This window comes from Melospiza georgiana, chromosome 5 (genome assembly GCF_028018845.1).
Source record: "Melospiza georgiana isolate bMelGeo1 chromosome 5, bMelGeo1.pri, whole genome shotgun sequence".
Taxonomy (NCBI): Eukaryota; Metazoa; Chordata; class Aves; order Passeriformes; family Passerellidae; genus Melospiza; species Melospiza georgiana.
Genome location: NC_080434.1, coordinates 65,095,115 through 65,114,509, shown reverse-complemented (window position 1 = coordinate 65,114,509; position 19,395 = coordinate 65,095,115). Strand labels below are relative to the sequence as shown.

The 19,395-nt window shown below is 34.7% G+C and overlaps 1 protein-coding gene across 4 annotated transcripts in view; it reads right to left on the bottom strand.

Annotated features, from left to right (window-relative positions):
• The window catches only part of PCDH7 (protocadherin 7), a 265,754-nt gene that overhangs the window by 130,808 nt on the left and 115,551 nt on the right, over positions 1-19,395 (bottom strand). The window contains exon 2 of one of the 4 annotated variants that reach the window (XM_058025359.1): positions 10,023-10,239. The exons of 1 other annotated variant lie outside the window; for it this stretch is intronic. In XM_058025359.1, the coding sequence (XP_057881342.1) occupies positions 10,023-10,239 (217 nt within the window). The remainder of the gene's footprint in view (positions 1-10,022; positions 10,240-19,395) is intronic. 2 more of the 4 variants (XM_058025360.1, XM_058025361.1) reach the window with 2 other exon arrangements.

Genomic DNA, 19,395 nt, shown 5'->3' with positions numbered 1-19,395 from the left:
TGGAGCATGCTAAGAGCAGAACCAAAGCCCATGCTGCTTCTCTCCTCTGCCTCTTCTCTGCACTTCTGTGCAACACCACGTTGGAAAGAGGGCTGCAGGAAGGATGTGAGTCATCCAGGCAGATTCCATGACTCTTGACTCATACTGTGCAGGTTCCTTGCATATTGTCAAATAGAGCAGTCACTATTTTTTTTTAGTTCTCCAGGAGTGCTTAAATTTTTTCTTACAGGCTTTATATGTCATCACAAAATTGCTTTCATCATGCTGAAAGATGATGAGGAAGCTACAATAAGTTACAAGCTTTCAATAAGAATAAAAATTTCCTGTACATGTAACTAAGCAGATCTCATTTTAACTACCTTTTAACCAAAAATAATTTAACTGAATAATGAAACTGCATAAATACAATATATTAACCATGTTTTGGGTAATTGAATGAGACATCTTCAAACACAACTAAAATACTTAGATTTCTTATATTTTAAAAATCAGCATACATGATAATGTTGCTCATGGTTGCTCCTCTTTTGTCCATGTAACCCCCTTAGCCCTAGAAACCACCAAAACCTAGAAAACAAAGTTAGCTATTTTATTACTCTCTCACACACTTGAATAATGTCTCTGTAGGAGATAGCTAGAACAAGCACATATCCAGAGCTGTCAATTCTACTGATATATTAAAATAATCCCCATATTATTGCAATACATATCAGAATATGAAAAGAATGTTGGCATAAATTTTTATATTCAATAGCAGGGAATGATGGCCACTGTTAATAGAATAAAACATTGAGAGATATTAATAAAATAACATACCAGGCATAGATAAGTTTATCTCTCAAATACTTTGTTTAAAAAATAATAGGTTTCTATTCTCCACTCAGAGAAGTTCCTGTTATTGACTAACAAGAGGAAAAGGTAAAATTACAACTCTCTTTGCTTTCTTTTCATAATGAAAGTTTGCAATGTCATATTCCACTGATAGTGTTACTTTAATATCTCATGATGATGTGAAAATCATCGCCCTGCCCCAAAAAAGACAGATTCTCCTCTTTAAAGAAAATGTGAATTAATTTGAGCAGGACAATTAGATAAGAAAACCACTGGCTGTGCACCTGAAATACTTTAAAGACTGTAGGACAGCAGGGCACAAATATCACACACATTTTGAATTAATGAGATTTAGTTTGAAAAACCTTTTCCCAGAACCCTCTCTATAGACAGCACTGCTCTTTATAGCACTATTGCAATTTGAGAAAAAGACAGAAAAATCCTTGGATCAAGAAAATAAATCTGCCATAAAAACATACTGGGAGAAAACTAACACTTTGGTGGAAGAGAGTCTTGTTAGTATGCAATTTTAGATATGATGCACTTTGATTTTTCTTCCCTTTGTGATGAAATAATGCAGATTGCTTAGGAAAAGAACAAGTGTCCCAGCAGGGATCTTCAGGGCTGATTTTTTTCTTATATATAGCTAATAAACAGGTTAAAGCAAGCAAGTTGGGGAAGCTTGTATGGGCACACTTGATAGCAAGAAAGTACACAACAATCAATATAAATTATCAATAGTGTTCTTCCTTCACTGCCTTTACATTTTACTTTTTTCTATTATCCAAAAAGAAGTTTACTTTTATGTCCACATGTTAGAAAAAAAGTACAGATTTAAATAATCCATCAAAACAATCTTTTTTTTTATTTATTTAGTGAGAGATGCTTTGTCCTTTCTTAAAAGATGCATAAGAATGGACAGCTTCTTTTAAATGAATGGCAATTTATCTACAATAAAAGAATTGCAATTAATATTAATAGAATATATTAATCTAGTCTGCAGAAAAAAAAACAACAAAAAAGCATCTTATAAAATACTGATTACTAACATACATTTTCGTACATAATAAATGCTGACTTTTGCATTTATTATGTAAGAAATAAATCTGTGCACAATAATCTTGTTGGAGCACAAAACCTCTGGTTTTTTGATAGTGGAGGTTTTGTTGTTATTGTTGCTCCTTACTCAAAAAAAGTCAAGAAGCTTTCCATACAAAATTACTGTACTAATAAATTGAGCAATTTCTTTAAAATTCCAATGTATGCCTTGTTCTAGCATATGCCATGATTTTTTTTTACTTATTCAAGACATTTGAGTTGGCATTCACACTGAATGCTGTGTTGCTGTTGAGGCAAAAAAGGCAATATAGGCAATACCATAGTAATATTCAGAAATACTTAAATGTCTGAATTCACATTATGCTTGCACTTAAATCCTCTTGTCATCATAGAAATTGTTCAATTTCTCTGAAAATCAGTTATAAATTATAAATATAAATATACAACAGAATTTTCAGAACTACAGATGACACATCATATGGAAGATTCTAATTCCTTTAAATACCTTTGTGTAGATTTTGGCATACTAAACTTACATTTATATTTGCTAAAATTCATAAGAGATACACTTCCCTTTAAGTTTTAGGGTTTAAACCTTTTGAAATAATAACTGAATACAGGACTTATACAACAGCAAATTTTAGTATGGCTACAAAGAAATATATTCTCCTTAAAAAATTCCTATGTACTGTTCCTTTACAGACTAGGAAGTTTATTTTCCCTCTGTCCAATCCAAGGAAAATGGCACACACAATCACCTTCAAAACCCTAACTGGGAAAAAGAGATATTAATAGTTGCATGCAATGGAAACTGGACAAATTTGAATATGTAAATCCATAAAGATTACTAAATGCACATTATGTGGCTCAGGGAATCAGAATTCCCAACTGTTGATGTATAGAAGACTACTTGGAAAATAAATCAGTTTATTTGTCCTGCTATAATTTTTCCTGAGCACCTTATTTTGGCCAGCAGATGATCTTTGGTCTGACCCTATACATTACCTAGATCTCCTACAAATAAAGGAAAAAGTATTTTTCACTGAAATTAAGATTAAATACCCCTGTGCTTTGGATCTTCATTATACTTGAAGATTTGAAGGGGTAGAAAGATCTAATGTTGTCCAGAAAATGAAAGAATCTATGATTAAATAAAGCCAACTGGGAAACACAGTATGTTGAAAGGACTCATTGGAACAGAGGAAAAATAAACTTCCGTTGAATCTTTGCATTAGATTTTTTTCAGGAAAGAGCCTGCCTTGGATGCAAAGGTTGCTAAATATTCCATTCATAAACCAGATGTCTGTTCTTCCTTGAGTCTAAATTTTGGAATGCATTTTGCCTTCCATCTACATTGAGGACTGCGACAGTATCAAAGGGAGTTCTGCAATCTGCATCAGTGGGAGGCTGCCTGAGCTGGCAGCTGGCACGGAAGACTTGGACAAAAGCCTAACTTCACTAAGTCAGTTGCAAAACCTTCATCAGACTGGAAGTTCATGTTCAAATTATTACTTTTTGAGGGGTGCACAATGTCTGGATCAATTCACAGCATGACAGTGGGCATACTGCTTTACTTTCTGATCATTTAGTTCTCCACTTGTCAGTTTAGTATGTTCATATCCACCTCAGTGGATTGATTTGAAATTCATAGATGAGGCAGGTTATATAACTGCAACTGTCTAGATCTCATGAGTATTTGCAGTGAGAACTGACTCACTGAGATGTGTACAAGTGTGCACACCCACAGGCAAACACAAACCCTTCCCTCCCTGCTGCATCCTAACTGATATAACTGCAGGTGTGTTTTTTTAAAAATCCCAAGTCGTCCTCCACATTAAATTATTGGTTAAAAACTGATGGAATGTAAACATGGAGTTCCTTTTTTAAAGGGTAGTAAAAGAAATCAAAGTTTTAGTACATGGCATTTTAAGTTATCTGGTATCAATAGGCTATTTTTAAAAGTGGTGTGAACAGTTATTACTCTGTGTATTTTCTTTTTAAGAGCAGGATGCTGAAATCGGGAGTGGAGGAAGAAATCGTACAAGATGATTTTTCAGAAAAGAGGCATATGCTATTCACTCTGCAGCACAAAAGGAGCTAGAACAAATACAATGGGAAAGCAAGAGAGAATAGGAAGAGACATACAATTCTATTTAGAAAATCAGAAAAGTGCTGAATAATTTGTTTTGCTACCAATGTGTGGGGGTGGATTTCCAATACAGAAATATGCATTCTTTCTTTGATTGCAGCACATCCAAGCATATTTTCTCTGAGCAGTTAAAATCCTGATCAAGCAGAAAACATTCACAGCAAACTCAGGTACTCTTCATGAACAGAACGGAGAAGTTGCTGATATTTGTTTGGACACTCAAGGAAAATAGACAAGGTATAAAAAAATGCTTTTTGTTGTCTTCAATGAGAGCTATTTCTCATTATATTTGGGGCTTTACTTTGCACAGTGGATTTGAAGTACATTGTAAATATAGAATAGTTATTATATAAAAATATATATCAGCATTAGGAATTTGACAAAAAGTATATTTCCCTCATTTCTATTAGAAGTATATATGCATAACACTTCAAAATACAAGTACCTAAAGTACAGGCACAATATAGTTTTGAAAGTAAAGTATTATTGTGCATATAGATTATCAACCTTGTTGCTCTGTTGAAAAAATTCGCAGACATACGGGGTAAGGTGACCTAAAGGAACACAGTAAAAGATTAAAAATGGTAAAAAATCAAGGAGAAAAGCAGTCAATATTCTTCCCAGACAGGTTCCTTGCCTTACATAAGACTGCACTACTGTATCAGGGATTCCAGCACAGTTTGTCTTCTGTCTTACAAGCCAGGCTTTTTTTTTCCTCTTATAAAATGTCTTTTCACAGATCTTATCAGAATGCTGTATTCTCAAAAAAAACTGGTTCAAGATATCATTCATCACTGAATATGTATATGTTCCAAAACATTACCCATGTATGTTGCTAGTGTTACAGAATCCAAAATTCATCATATGCCTAATTATAGGTTAAGATTCATCAGAAACAAGGGTAAGAATTCTTATGTATTTGTATTATATAATAATTTTGCAGTACTTTCTTGTATTTTGGGTTCATGCATGCAGAGTGATATTTAAGAGAAAGTAGAGACAGCAGCCATGACAGAATAAAAAGAAACGAACCAAAGAAAAAAGGAACTGTTACTGTGTAATCATTACATTGAAAACCTTTACTGCCTCTCAGATGGACTCACATCAACTCTTTCAGGACACAATTTTAAAACAAAATTATTCTCATGCAATTTTAGGACCTGAATTCAAGAGGAAAGAACATTTGAAAATAATGGGAACTGCAAAAATGCAGTCATTCTCTGAAATAAGTCAATGAGCGTCTGTTTGCCATTATACAATAAGGACAGTTAAGTCTTCAAGAACATTACGCTGTGTTATTTGCACAACAAAAAGGTAAAGGAAAAATAGATTCTGTAAACATGAGTTCTCTAAATTAATGTATTATTTTCCTCACACTTTGGTCCAGAAAACAGATTAAGAATCTATTTCACAAGCAAAAGTGAGACAATGCTCTTATAGATGAAATTAATTATACGTATTAATTGTCAAAATTCACATTTTCATCCTTCTGTACGTTATGAACCCCTTCGTTGTACTGATGGTGGAACTTTGACTCTTGCAGTCTAAATCTGAAATTGTAATTGAAAACAGAGCATATTATCAGACTATGTGAACCAAGGTAATGCACTTCTCTTCCCTGGCTTTTATTTCATGTGTCAGTCAGAGAGTAATTTATCTACTGATTTCTTTGTGGGAGTCAAGTAACTGAATCACAAAAATTCTGAGCTCCTTTTTAAGCTCTTCTCCTTACTTTATCTGTGACTTCAGACATGTCACTTAATCTTTCTTTACTCCATTTCCCCCTGCAAAAATGGAATCTGTGAACCATTCCTTTATTTTCCTTCTTTCACAGAGACAACTGCTCCTCTCCAGCCCTATTTGATATTGAAACATGGGCTAACCCAGCATTCTGTGCTGCAGATCAAAGACATGTTCGTGTAGAAGTACCTGAGCTGGCTTTAAGGCAGGTATCTCAGGTGTGGCACACAGTTTAATTAGGACTGCATGGAAACAAATCTCCAGGGAAGATCATACAAGCCATAACCTGCAGTGCTGCAGTTTCACCACTGTAGGTCCTCTAGCTAAATTAAACAAAAAAAAAAATAAAACTGATTAGGCTGCTACATGCATAAATAAACTGTAGGTATGCAGAAATCAGGGGGTAGGGAGAAGGAATATAATGAAATATTTCTGAGAGTTGCAAGAATCATGAGAGAGACCTTACAGAACCAGGTGAAGAGAAATGAAACAGAACAATGGAAGCTCCATTTAAAGATCATATCTGTAATTAATAACACAGAAACTAGTATGAAAAAGATGTCTTGTCCATTCTTCAGATTTTGAGAATACATCTTCTGCTATCCCTACCTTTGCTAGAAGAATATTTATAACCTAGGAAGCTTTATAATTCAGAGGAAAGGTAAACTATAAGGAAACATAACAATCCATAGTATTTGAAAACTAAAATAGAATGCTTCCATGCTCTTCCTCATAATGAAAAGGAATAGACACTAAATAGTTAAATAAGAATTTAAAAAAACCAAGCCCCAAACATTTTTGTTAGCCTTCAGAGGATTTTACTGTTGAAATTCTTCAGGCCAGGAACTTGTCTTGTGGCAAATTAGTGGGGTTTTAGTACTGTTATTATTATTATTATTTAGAAAATCACATGCTGACTATTAACAGTTGAGGTCAGGAGGAGAAGTAATTCTGGAAGTTTCTGACTCAGAGTTTTTTCAAAATTTTCTTCTGAGATGTATTAGGCATGGTCAGAACTAGAAAGCTATGACAAAAGACCAGGAAACTAATTTACCATGATAATGTGTTTGCCCTTGATATACAAATATGAATGTAATGGAAATGTTCTTCAGAAAATTATTGTGCAATTTACATTAAGACAGTACCATTCTAACAGCAAAATCAGAAAAGGCTGCACATACAAGCAGAATTTCTTTGCAAGGAAAGCTCCAAGGGCAGGGGATAAATTAACTCAGAAGTTACTTTTGGTTCTGCAGATTTTACTAATTAACAAGATCTTTGCATACTGAATTTTCACAGTCAATCTGCTAGCATTTTTTTTCTTTCTTTTTTTTTTTTTTTCTCCCACATCTGACACCACAGCTAATCAGCAGAATAAAACTTCAATCTACATCTGACAGTCATGTAGGCTGGTGGGCAATGTTCACCATATTCTAAGAAAATCAACCCCCTTATCCAATTTTCCCACTTTTGCAGTGTTTTATTCTCAGCTAAGAAAATGTAAAGAAACTCTTAACAGCAAACAGAAAGTTGAATTTCTTATATACTCTGCCTGTGAGCTGAACCTTTTAAATTTGCAATAGCTATAAAGATTACTTGTTTTCCTTAGTCATCTAGGCTTGAAAAAAAAAAAAAAAAGGAGGAAACATTGGAAGGTTTCATGTACTGTGCTGAAGATTATTATTTCAAATTCTGAAATGAAAGGAAATCCAACGCAATTAGTTATAACTGCATTGTTTCACACCAACTGAAATTAAATGGTAAATATTTGAAGTAAAAATTAATAACCAAGATCATTTCCAAAATGCTGTTTCCATGAAAAATCTTCATAAAAATCCAGTATAAATCCTGATTAAAACCTAACCTAGCCAAACACTGCAGATTACCTAGATTCCAATTAAATGTGACAAATGAACGCTTGACAGACTTCATTTTCAATTCTATTTCTGTCAGAATGATCCATTAATATTGAAGACTACATTATCAGAATTTGAACAATTCAATTGTTAAAATGCGAGTGGACTTAATAATCATATGACAGAAAAATCTCACTCAAATATCAGGTAATAAATGTATGAAGGAAAAAAGTACATTCCATCCTGTTCCATCATTATTTATAAATTATTGTTAACATGAATTTCTGGAGGTAGATGACGTGCCACTGTTGAAATCTTGTCTTTAAAATGTGACAGCAAAATCCAGAAATCTGTACAGTGTAATTTTCACCACGATATCACCCAGCTTTTAAAGGTCTTGTTCGAGGTTTTATAAAGAAGGAGGAAATCCTGATTCTATGCATGTATTACCATGCAAATTTTTTTTACTGGAGATTTTTGTTCATTCAGCATGAACTAATGTATTTATTTACCTCTATGTTTCTATCTATTAATTTTAGAATATTATTTTCAAAACCAAGTCCAAGAAATTTATCCTATCAAATATAAAATAAACTATTTTCAAAAAAAGAAGTATGTAAAATATTTTAGTTATTAGAATGCAATTCCAGTTTTTGCATCATTATGAAAAATTATTTTGCTTTAACTTATGACATTGCTCAAGCACTTTTTTTTTCAGTTGCACTTCAGTTAGTGTGATTTTCTTTTTCATTGTCTACCAAATACATTAAGAATTATATTAATTTTTGATTCTACAGTTTCTCCAGCATGGATCATGCATATCCTATGTTAAAATACTTTCTGAATTCAGAATTTCTACAAATTCTCTGCATTGCTGGATTTCCAAGGAAATTGACAAGTTGTTTAACTAATCATCCTAACCACAAAATCTCACTACAAAACAGACAATAAAATAATCAGCCCAATTTATGTACAAACTCTACAAGCTTTTTTTCTGACATTTTTTCCAGGAATACCATTATCACTTTTTCCCCTTACCACATCCCCAGAAAAATGAAATGTAATCAAACATATTCATATAAACAACCAAGGAAAATATATAAATGCAAATGTATAAACATACATAACCTAATATAACTTTAGATGGATAATACTGTCTTCCTTTTTAGTCAATTAACTTTTTTCTATTGGGGTATACAGTTCAAGCATATGTAGACTGCTGTAGCCATTATTCAGCAATACACACTAGATTTGGAAGTATCTTACCATAAAAAATAACATAGTTTTAATGGGTTGACATGTCTATCTCAGATAAGACAAAACCCCAAGAACAATTATTCAGTATTGCAATCTCTGAAAAACTAACATGCACTTAGCCAAACTAATTAATTAATTCTATAACAAAAAAATACACCACCCTTCTTGCATGTACCCACCTTTTACAATTAAATTAGAAAATCCGTTATTTCTTTGGTTATCAAAGAAATGTTTGACACGTATTAATTTATTTTGTTGTTTATGGGCCAATGAAAATACAATGAAGTCAGTCTCTGACTTCATAAAACTTTAGATCAAGGCCAAAAAGTGGAGAACAGTGAAATATTCCTGTTTTATAAAATACATTTCAAAATCAATAAGACTTTTTGGCTTTTTAATCCTGAATAGTTTTAGATAGAAAGAAAAAACAATCCAACCTGAGACTTATATTAACTTTATTTTTGGTATTTAATAGTCGGAGAATTACTATGGAATAAATAACTATTTAATATTTTCCCCTTCTACTTAAATGGGCCCTGAATTTAAATGAAATGTTGGAAAATGTTGTCCAAAATAAAATGTGAAGAAAAGGAAAGTAATATTCTTCTATTCTGAATAATGAAGAATGGACCTGACATTGTGTTTTATTTTGAAAACTGTCTATACAACATTTTTGGGGAAAAGAGAATTCTCTAGAGTGGGGTTTTAAAATACTATTTTCTTTTCCTAATGCTGTATATATCACATTCTGTGAAATTTTCTAAGTAGGTTTTGAGTCAAAAATGGAAGGAGATGAAGATATATATGTCTTTTATGGTCTTTTATCTAAAATGAAACGTATATCATTTTATTCAATTACCATTTCCCAGACCTCTACTGATATTTTTTTCAGTGTTTTAACTGTTTCTGCAGTATAGATTTTAAGTAATGTAAAAAAAAAAGCTGTTTTAATTAGTGGTGTTGCGTTCCATTATTTTGTATACCTGCATTTTAACAAACTTTAAAATCAAATTATTTCAACATTAATTATTTAATGTGTTTATTTATGTTTTTGGACTGACCTTTCATAAAGTCTACTTAGTATCACTTGCTAGTGAGATTATGTGTGTGAATGTTGTGTTTGCCCCTACCATTTTCCATATGCTCTGCCTCACCAACACTGCCATCCGGCGTAGTCCTTTCGTAGTTGTCCTCTGGGAGTGGAAGGGCACCCAGTCTCGGCCCTGATGAACTCTTACTGCTTGGTGTTTCTGACTCCTCCAGACCGCTGTCATAGCAACTCTGCAATGACCCTTGATGCGGGTCCTGAGGCTGACTCACAACAGAAAACGTCACTCTACGAAACGGCTGCAAGAGAAAAGAGTCTGAATGTCACTGCAAAGTTCACTCTTCGGACAACTGATTCTCAAAACATGACTTAAGCAAGGTAATATTTTAACATTTACCAATCAAGCAATTTTTGTCTACATTAAAGCAAACAGAAAGTGCAGTTCTTATATAAAAGGCCACTGGACAGAGTATGCATGGAATTTTACTGTAATACGTGGTCAGAACCCTCAGACAGTTTATCATAGCCTCCTTTCAAATGGCTACATGGGCTAAGAGAGCTGGTTATAATTATTTATAAATTTTGTACAGTTCTCTATCAAGCAGCAGTAATAAGTTGATCAGAATTAATATCAGACTGCATAAAGGTACTTGACGGTGTGTGCACGTGTATGTGTGAGGTTGTATGGCTGGGTAAAAGTGCTCATCTGTGAACTATACTGTGGGTATTATGAACATAGCAACACACCCATAAGATTTCTATAAAATCACTACCTGTTAACATGGGAAAGGAGAGGGGAAAAAAGGAAGAATAAAAAAGGAAAGGGACAAAAAAAGTCTCTTAGGTCCTTTGCCATAAAAGCCAGTGCCTGGAGACAGGGTGTGTTGCCAGCTGACTTAATAAAGCCTTTAAAGTACCGCAAGCACAGCTGACACAACACGCTTCCACTGGGACTGTACAAACATGGATTGTTAGAGATTTGTATTCATTCAAAATGACAGATATTGCTGTTGCTCTGGAAGCCTACATGCTGAACCCTGGCACCAATGAGAATCCCAGGAAATGGAAGAGTCAATCCTTCACATTTCAGAGGATGCTGAGGACATGCAGTATTTTCAGTGAGAAGGTAGAGGATTCTCTTAGGATTTAACCTACACTCAAGCAGCAATGATACATTTAAAATAATTTAATGATACATTTAGAGAACTGCAGAACAATGTTTGTTATACTAGAAAGCACCTTCTGAAAAAACCACCAATAGATTATTTTTACATTATTTTCCCGTGTTTAAAATGGGGTGTCTGATAGTGCTGTCCTTTGGATTCAGATGTGTTTCAATCCCTATGCTAGATTGAGACATAGGCATACATCACTCCCACTGGCAACTGTAGTTGTAGAAATAGGATGGAAATATATATTCAGGCTAGAAGGGAGAAAACAGCAGCTGCAACCACTCACACAAGCCCTGAAGGACAGAAGTCCACATCAGCTTTACAAGTAGAGGGGTAGGAGGAGGTAATTTCATTTTGAGGGTACAAAATTCTTTTGAAGGTACAAAACTTTGAAGATACCAAGGTAATTAGAGCTGATGGTAGACAGGCTGGACAACAAATATAATGCTAAACCTTCGTGGCATGAGCAGATTAAAAGTTTAAACAGGTGATAGTTACCAGAAATACTTTACTGTAACTGTTTGGTGGACCAAAACTTCATGCAATGAGATGCCGTAATCTATAACTATACATCAATTGTTACTTAGTTATGGGCCAATGACACAAATTGTGAAATCTCAGAGATTTGAATTCACTTAGAACATCCCATAGATTATTCCTGAATATCATACAATTCTGGCAGTCACATTTGGATCAGCTGAGGTGGGAGAGAGGCCCTTTGGCATCTACACACATCAAACTCACACAGTCATACTATGTTTCCTTACTGGCTTGACCCCAAATTTCCTATTGCAGAGTCTCAGATGTCTCAATCCTTGAAATAATTCAGTCTTGCTGCAATAACCATATAAAAATTAACAGCTTGAGCTGGTACCTCTGAGGAGGGACCCTGAACAGAGAAAATCCTGGGCTTTATACTTCCATAGTCTAAGCACATGGAAGTCTTGGGCTCTTCAGCTTCTGCCCTGTCTCTCAGTGTCTGGTCACCTGGATGGGCACAGGTCCCCATTCCCTTTATTATGCAAAGGGTTAGAGGTCCATGACTTCGTGCCTGGGGCTCCCAACACCCAGAGCTCCCCCTGCAGCTGCTCACCAAGCTACCTGCACTGCTCACCAAGCTACCTCAATACCAGAAGGACTTTGCATCATCTACAGTTCCTGCAAGAGCAGTAATGTAACTGAAAATGGGAACTAGAAGAAAAAAAAAGCCATCAACTATTTGGAACTTTATGTTCCATTTCTTATAGATTTCTTGGAAATCAGACTCAACTAGATCACAAGAAGAGAACACCTTTTTATCACATCTGTGGCTACCACAAGTGTAATAGCAAAGTTATCTAAAATAAGCTCTGGAACAAGCTATAAAAGATTCAGGAGCATCCTGTTCATTTTCAGATATTCTTTGAAAGTTATATGCCTTACCTAATTGGCATGTAGGGAAGAGATGTGACAGATGCAAAGTTTGACTGTTTTATAGCTGAGGCTGAAAATTCCCTAAGAAAATCACTACATATCCTTGAATCTACAAGAAATATGATGTACTTTTACTAAGTTATTAATAATCGGTTTTAAACAGATATGGGTGTTAATCTTGTTTTTCTCTTAAGTGCTGTACTGAATAGGAATTATCTAACCCAAAACTAACACACAGAGTATTCAGTTCAGTAGAGCCAGTTCAGTCCTTTCCACAGAATATCAATGAGAATGACATAATGACGATAAAATTCTTTCTGACAGAATGATGTGCATGTTAATGGTTATTTTGCAGGATTTATTACACTTCTACTTTCAGTATAAACATCAGAATTCTGACCTTTCTATTGCATTACCTCTGAGAGCCAGACCTACTCAGTCAAATGTATTGCAAATTTTGAATGCATCCAGCCTCATGGAATAACATCATGGCCTGTCCTTTTCCAACAAAAAGAAATAGACTTGGATTATAATATATGTCTGTTACTTGCATAGTTAGAAACACTCCATGTGATTAACATAAAGAATTTCAAGAACAAAAAAAAATGAAATGTCTGTATTGCAGTTGACTTTCCCACAAGTCATCATCTCTGATATGCAAATTGCCATGTAGTTAGGACAGTATAATCTGGATAAACATTTGTCAGAGCAGAACTATCAGTTATAAAAGATACTGAATTTTTATATCCTTGGAATATTTGGGCTAAATGAATTATGGCACCTTATTTTTACACCCAAAAAACTAGGACATCTTAGAGATAAATTTGATAAAAAACACAGCAGTATGGGGGTGCTCTAAAATGCCTCTGAAAAAACCCTGTATATGCATGTACATGATACTGTTCATGAAACTCATAACAGTCCTTGGATTGTTACTAATAAGAGCATTTACATTAAATGAGTTTAAATCCCCAAGAACTTAGTTATGAACACTAGAATACTAATACATAATAAGTACTACTTATGCAGTAGTTTCTATCAATGCAATAAGACCCCTCCAAAACCAAGAACTTTCGTCATGTACTCTAATCTTCGTTTATATCTGTAAAACAGTTGTGGTTTCATGTAAAACTGCATATTAGTAAAACAGACAAGAGTGAAAAATTATAAATACCAACATTAATGTTTACAAAAAGTTATTGGTAAAATGCTGGTCTTCTTATGTATTTATTGCCATGAAAAAAATAAGGATAGTAAGCTTCACTTTAACAAGCGAAGATAGAGTATATACTAAATTTTGTTCTACTTTTTATAAAATTACACCAGCAATTTCTCAGACTAATGGACACAATAAATTTCCAGGTGTTTTGTGGAGTCGTGGGTTGGTGACAGACACATTGACACGACGTTGCGGCACGGGCAGATGGTGGATTGCTGCAACCTTCCTGAAGCATCCCCATGAGGAGAGCACTCCACCAAGCATGCAGCAAACACCACACTCACACGCAGCAGCTGCTCATCTAAGATGGCAGAAGCAGGAAGGGTCTTTGTATAGGTTTACAGTGGCAGCTTATTTCATGTACGTGCTGAAAGCGTCCAGGGACAAAGGGAGAGGTAGAGGGTCCAGGACTACATACTGGTAAACAGGGGCGGAGGCAACAGCAACAATCAGTCACCTGAAGGTGTGAGCAGGAAAAGGGTTACAGTGACCAATAGGGAAACACAAGGGTGAATAGACCGACTCAATTTATAACACAGGGTACCAACAAGGGTACAAAGAACAAAGAAACTGCTAGAACCTTGACCATAGGTTGTTAGCAGGCAGCTGAACAGCCAGTGGGCCCACAGGAGGAGCGGCACTGGAGTGGGTTGACAGCATGTCACAGGAGTCCATGGGAGAGGTTAAAGTTCTATGGGATGTTCTTCCAGGGCATAGCCCCAGGAAGTCCATCAGACCCACAGGCCTCCACAGCGCTGAGGCCTCAGCAAAAAGCACTGAGTTTAATCTGGATGCCCTTCTCGTAGGGGTTTTGGATTTCCTGGGCTCAGGTAGCTGATGGGATGGGAGATCTCTCCACCCAGCTCTCTGGCCAGCGGTGTGTCTGGATCTGAGCTTGAACAGGGTTGGCTGAGGCCTTCCCTTGGGTTTGAATGCAGCCTTTCCCTGCCTTATTCAGGGACTTGTTTTCTTCTAGTTTGATTGAGTTTAGGGGGCAGCTTCAGGTCAGCTGCAATGCGTCATCTGAGTGCTGGCAAATTAAGGCACCAACCTATGAGGGGATGGGGTTATGTTTAGTTTTATTGATTTTCAATGCACAACATTAAGGCAACTGTGTCTACCACCACTGTGAATCAAAATGCTTGAGTAACTTTTACCCAAAGTCCACAATTGTTCAATTTGCCTATCCCAGCAAAAAAGCAACATTAAACCTTTATTAGTCCTTTGGTAGGGACTTACAATATTCAGGTTTAGTAAGAAGACAGTAAGTTTAATAAGAAGACTGTAGGTTTGATGATTTTCACCCTCAGAAAACTTATATCATCCTTTCTCAGAATAGCATATGGAGTTCTTCCTAATTGTATCGGATCCTGGAGCAAAAAGATATGCCTTTGCATTATACCTCAGTGATAAATCTTTATTTCTTCCTTGTTTCATCTGTATTACTTAAATGAGATAGTTTCCTTTCCACTAATCCATAGAACAAAAAACACTGCAATGCCAAAAACATACACTTCCTGCTATCTATAGTAACTGTACAACAGAATAAGTTACTAGAGCTCAGAGTTTATCTTACCTCAAATTAAATAATTCATCCCTATCCAAGATGGAAACTAAAATTATATTTTCAATACATGAAGAACCCTAGTTTTGAAGGTTGACATTAGGGACAGAGTTTAGCTAGACTTGGTAAAAAGCTATGTCCATATAGCTCCACAAGGCTTAATTGTGGCACTTTTTCACCATTATGATAGATATTTTTCTTCATATCCCAAAGGCTGAAGTTTTGCACTGTAATTCCTGATATTTCACACTGCTCTTGGATTATATTCTTTCATAGTTTCTGTATACCAGTTGCTATCAACATTATAAACATTGTTCAAAAATGTTGGTGGATTTGCACTGTAGTAGTAGGGTGACAGAGTAAACCTTTTCTATGTTTAATTGTTTAGAGAACTAAATTGTTTAGAGAACTAAACTTGCAACCATCAACCATTTCTAAGCCCATTACTTCACAACTTATTCTGTGTACAAAGTGTGCACACTAAAGTATAACTATCTTAACTACTTAACACTTGGACAAAAACAGTAGGGCTTTCAGGCCTTTCTGTGGTCACAATGCCTACATTGCAAAACCATAAGGACTGAAAACATTTTAATCAAATGTAAAATGCAACTTAACATGTAGAGGAGCATAAAAAGTTTAGCCTAACTATATAGTAGTATGTTGAGTATAGCAAGCCAAAGCAAGCTATATTTCTACACGTATTTCTACCAGTTTATCCGTCATTGGCATGGATATTACCCACGGAACATTACCCTGGAACATTAGGATTTAAGGTTCTTATTTTTCCCTGACTTTTAAATCAGATGACTTTCCACTTTAACAATGTATGATATTTTGGGGTATTATCAGGAGTTTAAGGTGGCCCAAGGGCTAGGTGGAGATCATCTAGTCCAACTCTTCTGCTCAACTAGAGTTGGCTAGAGCACTTTTCTTAGGGATCTGATCGCTTGGGTTTTTAGGATCTTCAAGAATGGAGACTCCATGGCCTTTCTGAGCAAGATGTTCTGCAGTTTTTCAACTCTAACAGTAAAGGAGGTTTCTCTTAAGTTTCAATGGAATTTCTGTATTTTCTGTTTGCACCAAGCAAAGGTGATAAGTCAGGCCTAAATAATATTAAAATTCCTGTTAGCTTCAGAAAGTCAATCAATGTCAAGCAAATTGTAAGACTAATACAGTGACTCTGAGGTGTGTATAGGGTAGATCTGAAAAACAGGCAGAAGAGATGCATCAGCTGATCACATAAATTCAAAGTGTTTCTTTAGCACTTGAATTTTGATACAACATGTCATTATCCTTTTCTTTCTATTCATTCTTAATTGCTGGAAGCTTGTTGGAAGACAAACAAAATATTAATGAATGATTCCTATTCTGCATGAATAGTTTCAACCCACACAACTCTTTTCCCTATTCAAATCACATATTTCTACTGTTCTAAACTTCTGTCATTGTAGTTACTATAAAATTGGCAGGAAATTAAATTAAACAGGCATTATTTTTTCAATGGGAAGACTGAAGCACCTGACATTAGTATTAGAGTAGCAGGCTAAAAGAGGAGAAAGATGCTGATAAGAAAAATGACTTTTTATTTTTTTTAATATTTAGCCAAATGCAGTGACAAATGTAACCTTCAACAGAACTTAAATAAAATAAAAAAATATTTTGATATTGCAGCTCTAAAGCAGACATTGTCTGTGATGAACTGTAATTAGCTTATTTTCATTTATTTTGGTTTCACTTTTATTAACTTTTTTGCAGTAGTGGTATTCTGGTCATGAACCAGAAGTGCATTTTTTTGTTCGGTAAATAGTTGAAATCTGCATCCACTAATATCTATTTGTTTAAGCCCAAGGCTACATGTTAAGATCTGCTATTCAGGGAAAATATTTCATAATTCATTTTACATTATGAACGTCATATTTTAACATTAAAACATACTTTTTTTTCTTTTTAAGTTTAGTGCTTTTCTCAAATATATTTTGTTTTCTGTTATCCAAACTTCCCTTTCTGAATCGCGACAAGGACTTCTGAGCAGGCCAAAATTATTTTTATTCACCTAGCTACATCCATTAAGTAAATTCCCAATAATATTTGTCTCTAAGTACACAAATAAAAGGCATTCCTTAATTTCAGTGAATATCGCCAAAGAACTAATAATATGAAGAGCATCTCTTACTCAAAGATACTCTCAAAGATACAACACTCTTCTGTGTGAGAATCTTTATATCAAAATACAACACACAAGCTTGTTTAGAAAATTTAGCCAAAATCTTAGAAGGCTTGTAGGCCAATATTCTTAGCATATCACAAGAGCTCTTGCTAGCTATTGAAATGTGAGCATAAAAAACCCAAGAATAAATGAGAATCTGCATCAGAGACAGTCAAAATAATTTTAGCATACTCTTTTGACTGCTCATAAAATGTATTTTTGTTATCACTTCTGTGTCCCATTGTTTGAAAATTACAAACACAAAGCATCTATGACACTGAAGTGCACTCCTATTATTGTGCTGCAAAATTAAACGGATGAAGTAGCATCCAAGACCAATTACAACATGAATTAAGATTTTTATCATATCTCCTTTAATTTTCTTAAAACAGAAGGTTTTCCTATATCTTTCATGAAGACTAAACAGAAATTCAGTGTATCTAGTATTTTTTTCTGAACTCTATGCATTAGATTCCAATATTCTACTCTTTCTAATAATTTCCCTTGAAATCTTCTGAACACTTCTTTGACTCAAATCTATTATTAAAACACTATAAAAGCCTTCTTTTAGCTAAGAGTCCAATATCTGGTACTATTCACTGCTTACACTTTCACATTCTTGGCTTCCGTTCTCTCAGACTTTTCTGTGATATTATCTTTTGCTGAAATATTTGGGGAGCCTTTCTTTCCTGGAGGAGTTTGTTTTGTTTTCTTTGGTTTTCATTAGAGAATATGCTGCCTGAAACTACTCCAGGGATATTAGTTCACAGAGTGTTGTGTCTTTCAGCATGAGAAATCTTTATCTTTCCTATGCTGTTTTATTAAAGTCTTTAACTGGCTGAAATCAAACAAAACCCTAATTTCCATCTTACCAGCTCAATCACCCAAATGTTTGGGTTGAGAACATCATCATCATCTTCTCTTGAATCGGGAATATTATTAAATGATTTAATGTGTGGAAAGGAAAAAGAATTTACTCTCAAACCTAGTTATCAGGAATGAACAAGCCCTAGAATGGAGGAAGGCCTTTATAAACCTATTTCAAAAGTCATTTACACAATATTTTAGTTCACCTAAGGTATAGACTACAGAAATTAATCTCCTTATCATCCCCGAGTTTGTACTTTGCTATCCTTAGAAGAAGTATCAAGAGGCAAATATATTGGACCATTTTGGATCAAATTTCAAAGAAGAAAATGATCCCAAAGCCTCCCTAGATGTCTTGAACTAAAAGGAGCTCAGTTCACAGTATCAGACAAGCTCCTCCTTGTGAATGTCCACAAAATGCATATCGTATGAAAATAAGTCTCAGAGCCCACTTTTTCACCCTTCAAATCAATTCCTCTTGAGCTATTCTATTTGCTGTTGTAGACAGAGGCAATTTTTAAAAATTACTTTCTCTTTGTTTTGTTTCTCTGCTCAAAGAGAGGCTTGTCAGCAAAGGAATCTTTGCCAGAGTGCTGCTGAAATGAGACGCAGATAGCTAAAGCATAAACGAACCTTTCAGATATGAAGCCTTAGTATTAACAAATCACTGATGCACAAGTAATGTCTTGTATGTAATGGAGAATATTCTTGCTGCTCAGATGAAATATTTGGAATAAATTGAAAATACACCAGAGTGTTCTATATAGAAATGATTAGCTAAAAATAAATAAAAAATCTGAAAAGTTTTGAATTATTAATGCATACATTGAATCAAAGTAGAATTTTTTAGTTTCTTAGATCTCACCTATGTGCTGTCATTTTTAAAAAAGCCTATTATTAATACTATTGCAACTATTTTAGTTGCAGTTACCATTCACAAGACTCTAGCCCAATATAAACATGAGGGTCACAGCATCAAATTTTAGGAAAATTCTGCAATAACTCCTGGAA